A 6,093-nucleotide genomic window follows, 5' to 3' on the forward strand; every position below is an offset into this window, starting at 1 on the left:
TCGACTCCCCTCCTCGAGACTTCGTCCCGCCCACAGGAGATGCGAGCGGAGGACCGAGGAGGGGAAGCAGCAGGCGGTTAGAGAAATGAGAACTCCTCTCCTCTGAGCGGTCATTTTAAAGAGACGTCCATTAATGATGACAGGAGGCACAGCAGCCCTCTGTCTGATGGACAGATGTGTTCATGACCACTTAGATATTTATTTTTAATTCATTCACAGTGCGGTATAATGAGACAATAACAGGCTACACACATACACACACACACACACACACACACACATACACACACACACACACACACACACATATATATATATATATATATATATATATATATATATATATATATATATATATGTATATATTTATATAAATATATACAATTTCAGAATCAAACAGAGCACTCTCATAATAACGTAACACTATCAGAGACTGGATATACCCCCCCCCCTCTCTGGTCGCTACAATGAGGAAAAAAATTAATGGCCAAAAGTTTTATTTACAAGTATTAAAAGTAAGCAGAGGACACCAAACCAACTGAGACCCGTCTGTCCGCTGCACCTACACACTGTACCACACACACCTACACACTGTACCACACGCACACACACACACACACACACCTACAGCTCCTAAATCAGGCTACAGCCGTAGTGTATTTTATTTAGTGAAGCACTAAATGGTTTTAGAATCATCTGGACTCTTTGTTTGTAGATATCTACTAAACTAAAGCAGAGACAGAGAGCAGGTCTGTTACACTGAGTGATATATATTATACACACTGCTCTGCTTTCTGCACGGACCTCTCAGCTGTTCTCTCTGGAAACATCGCGTCGTGATGAGAGCAGTTAATAAAATAATATCCAGGGGATGCATGCAGAGCTGTGATTGGCTGAGATAAGTCCGGCCGTGCGTCACGACTCTTTGAAACATCTCTGTTCCCGGAAATGCATCCACGAAGGAGCCGTGGAGGAGCCATCAGTGTCTCCTCGGTTAGAGCTCCTCCAGAGAGCCTCCTCTCTCCTCTCTCCTCTCTCCTCGGTTATACAGTAGCTCCTCCAGAGAGCCTCCTCTCTCCTCTCTCCTCTCTCCTCGGTTAGAGCTCCTCCAGAGAGCCTCCTCTCTCCTCTCTCCTCTCCTCTCTCCTCGGTTAGAGCTCCTCCAGAGAGCCTCCTCTCTCTCGTCTCTCCTCTCTCCTCGGTTATACAGTAGCTCCTCCAGAGAGCCTCCTCTCTCCTCTCTCCTCTCTCCTCTCTCCTCTCTCCTCGGTTAGAGCTCCTCCAGAGAGCCTCCTCTCTCCTCTCTCTTCTCTCCTCGGTTATACAGTAGCTCCTCCAGAGAGCCTCCTCTCTCCTCTCTCCTTTTTCCTCAGTTAAAGCTCCTCCAGAGAGCCTCCTCTCTCCTCTCTCCTCGGTTAGAGCTCCTCCAGAGAGCCTCCTCTCTCTCGTCTCTCCTCTCTCCTCGGTTATACAGTAGCTCCTCCAGAGAGCCTCCTCTCTCCTCTCTCCTCTCTCCTCTCTCCTCTCTCCTCTCTCCTCGGTTAGAGCTCCTCCAGAGAGCCTCCTCTCTCCTCTCTCCTCTCTCCTCGGTTATACAGTAGCTCCTCCAGAGAGCCTCCTCTCTCCTCTCTCCTCTCTCCTCTCTCCTCGGTTAGAGCTCCTCCAGAGAGCCTCCTCTCTCCTCTCTCCTCTCTCCTCGGTTATACAGTAGCTCCTCCAGAGAGCCTCCTCTCTCCTCTCTCCTCGGTTAGAGCTCTTCCAGAGAGCCTCCTCGATGCTCGATCCTCGGTCCTCGAAGTGCATTTAGAGAAATGAGATGTCCTTCAACATGGCGCGCTGAAATTCATTTCCGGGTCACTACCGGAGGACCGAGGAGTCGAGGAGTCGAGGAGTCGAGGAGTCGAGGAGGGGGATTTGATGAAATGAGAAAGGGCCTTGTTGTTGTTGTTGTTTACTTTCTGTGTTTTTATTGTTAACAACATGGTTATCTGCTCTCTTGCTGTGTAATACCTGCCCACACTGCGGGACAAATACAGCAACCCTGATTCATATTAGAAATGAAAACATCCCATAATATGCTCCTCTCTGTTCTGTATATCACCTCTATAGTGGGCCTTTCTTATTTCTCTCATTTCCTCTCCTCCTTTCTCTCATTTTCCTCTCCTCGCCTCCTCGGTCCTACTCTGACTACTTTTAAATCCAGGCTGAAAACGTTTCTTTTTGTCGCTGCTTTTAATTTAAACTGAACCGTTGTGTTCATCAGTAAATTGGAGCTTCTGTGTGAACTATTCATATCTTAAACTGCACTGTAACTTTTTATTCATATGATTTTTATTTATGTATTTTTTCTTTTAATGTTTATTTTATTATCTTTTCTTTATGTTTTTTTAAATGCCTTTATCTTAATGTCTTTCATTTTTGTAAAGCACCTTGAATTGCCTTGTGTTGAAAGGTGCTATATAAATAAACTTGCCTTGCCTTGCCACAGGCTGGGAACCACTGCTCTACACTTTGTTTAAACCTGCTTTACGCCTCGTAAACACGGTCCGGTTGGAGACGCTTCCATTCACTCTCTGGTGCAGTGACATCACTCTCTGCTGCGGTGACGTCACTCTCTGATGGTGTGATGTCACTCTCTGGTCGTGTGACGTCACTCTCTGGTCGTGTGACGTCACTCTCTGATGGTGTGACGTCACTCTCTGATGGCGTGACGTCACTCTCTGGTGCGGTGACGTCACTCTCTGCTGGTGTGACGTCACTCTCTGATGGTGTGACGTCACTCTCTGATGGTGTGACGTCACTCTCTGGTGCGGTGACGTCACTCTCTGGTGGTGTGACGTCACTCTCTGATGGTGTGATGTCACTCTCTGCTGCGGTGACGTCACTCTCTGGTCGTGTGACGTCACTCTCTGGTGGTGTGACGTCACTCTCTGATGGTGTGACGTCACTCTCTGCTGCGGTGACGTCACTCTCTGGTCGTGTGACGTCACTCTCTGATGGTGTGACGTCACTCTCTGGTGCGGTGACGTCACTCTCTGATGGTGTGACGTCACTCTCTGATGGTGTGACGTCACTCTCTGGTCGTGTGACGTCACTCTCTGGTGGTGTGACGTCACTCTCTGATGGTGTGACGTCACTCTCTGCTGCGGTGACGTCACTCTCTGATGGTGTGACGTCACTCTCTGGTGCGGTGATGTCACTCTCTGATGGTTTGACGTCACTCTCTGATGGTGTGACGTCACTCTCTGGTCTAGTGACGTTACTCTCTGATGGTGTGACGTCACTCTCTGGTGCGGTGACGTCACTCTCTGGTGGTGTGACGTCACTCTCTGGTGGTGTGACGTCACTCTCTGGTGGTGTGACGTCACTCTCTGGTCGTGTGACGTCACTCTCTGGTGGTGTGACGTCACTCTCTGATGGTGTGACGTCACTCTCTGGTCGTGTGACGTCACTCTCTGATGGTGTGACGTCACTCTGGTGCGGTGACGTCACTCTCTGATGGTGTGACGTCACTCTCTGATGGTGTGACGTCACTCTCTGCTGCGGTGACGTCACTCTCTGGTCGTGTGACGTCACTCTCTGGTCGTGTGACGTCACTCTCTGGTCGTGTGACGTCACTCTCTGCTGCTGTGACGTCACTCTGTGATGGTGTGATGTCACTCTGCTGCGGTGACGTCACACCACCAGAGATTGACGTCACCGCAGCAGAGTGACATCACACCATCACAGACTCTCTGGTGGTGTGAAGTCACTCTCTGATGGTGTGACGTCACTCTCTGGTGCGGTGACGTCACTCTCTGGTGGTGTGATGTCACTCTGCTGCGGTGAAGTCACTCTCTGATGCGGTGACGTCACTCTCTGATGGTGTGGCGTCACTCTTTGATGGTGTGACGTCACTCTCTGATGGTGTGATGTCACTCTGCTGCGGTGAGGTCACTCTCTGATGGTGTGATGTCACTCTGCTGCGGTGACGTCACACCATCAGAGAGTGACGTCACCGCACCAGAGAGTGACGTCACACGACCAGAGAGTGATGGTGTGACATCACTCTTTGATGGTGTGACGTCACTCTTTGATGCGGTGAAGTCACTCTCTGATGGTGTGACGTCACTCTCTGCTGCGGTGACGTCACTTTTTGATGGTCAAACTGCATTGTGGTTCCATTGCTTGCGCTGAAAGTTGAGAAAAGCTCAGCTTTTCAAGTGTCGACGGAAGCGCCAGCCAATCAAACTGCTTTGTGTCCGGGGCGGGAGATTAATCTGATTGGTTCAATCAATCAATCAATGTTTATTTATATAGCCCAATATCACAAATGTTACATTTGTCTCAGTGGACTTCACAGTGTGTACAGAATATCAGTATGAAAATACGACACCCTCTGTCCTTAGACCCTCTGTCCTTAGACCCTCTGTCCTTAGACCCTCACATCTTACAAGGAAACACTTCCAGAAAAAACCCACAGTTTAAAGGGGAACATGGGAGAAACCTCAGGGAGAGCAACCTCTCCCAGGACGGAAGAGTCGCACGCCAGACACGCCCACCGGCAAGCTTCAACGCGACCGATCCGTGTGGACGAGGCGTTAGCGTTAGCAGGGTGTACGAGGCGTTAGCGTTAGCAGTGTGTAGCACAGTGCTCTGAGATCATAACTACCTGTACTAAAATGAAGTTACATCTAAACATAAATACTTATCATACCGATGAAATAAATGATGACAGAGAACACCTGGCTGTTGGAAATAATGTTTATTAAAATACGTGAACAATGTTCTGAGGTCAGATTAACTCCAGGTTAGCTCGTGCTAACACCTGGCTAACCCCAGCTAGCTCCAGGCTAACCTCACCAGTTTTCACACTAACAGCCAATTATCAAACATCATCCAAAAACACAAGTAAATATGAATAAAGTAACAGTGATATTATTTATTATAATACAGTCCCGCTCTGCCTCTGATTGATTGGCTGACCAGGATTAGTGCCAGTTCATGTTGATTCACTTCAACCCTCAATGTCAACATGTAAGCATTCAGCTAGCACAGGTCCGTCATCTCTGATTGGCTCGTGGAGCATTTCGTGGGCGGAGCCTGAGCGAGAGTTCCCACAATGCTTCTTCAGCCAGGTGATCGCTGAAGTCATTGAAGAAGGAAATTATGTCATCATTAGGCTGCAGAGAGTACGTCCTGCAGAGAGAGAGACAGGTACACGTCAGCACCGCTAAGCTAAAGGAGGCTAATGTTGGGCTATAAAGGAACTACAGCACGGTCACATGACTTCACGTCACCACCGCTAAGCTAAAGGAGGCTAATGTTGGGCTATAAAGGAACTACAGCACGGTCACATGACTTCACGTCACCACCGCTAAGATAAAGGAGGCTAATGTTAGTACTCACACTTTCTGGTAGCTCCGCAGTGTGTCCAGGATGTTGAACTGCTGCCAGCGTTTAGAGAAGTTCACCCTTGAACCCTGTGATGTCATCAAGGTGTCAGGGTTCCCCAGGTGGACGAAAGTCAAGTCCTGTAGGATCAAACCCCTGAAGAGACCAACAGGTGAGAGAGAGACAGGTGAGAGACAGACAGGTGAGAGAGAGACAGGTGAACCTACAGGTGAGAGACAGACAGTTAGAGACAGACAGGTGGACCTACAGGTAGAGACAGACAGGTGAGAGACAGATAGGTGGACCTACAGGTGAGAGACAGACAGTTAGAGACAGACAGGTGGACCTACAGGTAGAGACAGACAGGTGAGAGACAGACAGGTGAGAGAGAGACGAGTGAGAGACAGACGGGTGAGAGACAGACAGGTGAGAGACAGATAGGTGAGAGACAGACAGGTGAGAGACAGACAGGTAGAGACAGACAGGTGGACTTACAGGTAGAGACAGACAGGTGAGAGACAGATAGGTGGACCTACAGGTGAGAGACAGACAGTTAGAGACAGACAGGTGGACCTACAGGTAGAGACAGACAGGTGAGAGACAGACCGGTAGAGACAGACAGGTAAAGACAGACAGGTGAGAGACAGACAGGTATAGACAGACAGGTGAGAGACAAACAGGTGAGAGACAGACAGGTGGACCTACAGGTAGAGACAGAAA

At 48.9% G+C, this 6,093-nt stretch overlaps 1 protein-coding gene across 1 annotated transcript in view; it reads right to left on the reverse strand.

Moving 5' to 3' along the window:
* Nucleotides 1-4,729: 4,729 nt before the first annotated feature.
* LOC307043306 (rap guanine nucleotide exchange factor 1-like) overlaps nt 4,730-6,093 on the reverse strand; it is a 23,798-nt gene continuing 22,434 nt past the window's right edge. Inside the window, exons 22-23 of the mRNA XM_079687674.1 lie at nt 5,389-5,529; nt 4,730-5,178 (exon numbers count right to left, since the gene is read on the reverse strand). Of these exons, the coding sequence (XP_079543800.1) occupies nt 5,043-5,178; nt 5,389-5,529 (277 nt within the window). The 3' untranslated portion in view covers nt 4,730-5,042. The remainder of the gene's footprint in view (nt 5,179-5,388; nt 5,530-6,093) is intronic.

Source organism: Notothenia rossii, assembly GCF_949606895.1.
Source record: "Notothenia rossii genome assembly, chromosome: 6".
Taxonomy (NCBI): Eukaryota; Metazoa; Chordata; class Actinopteri; order Perciformes; family Nototheniidae; genus Notothenia; species Notothenia rossii.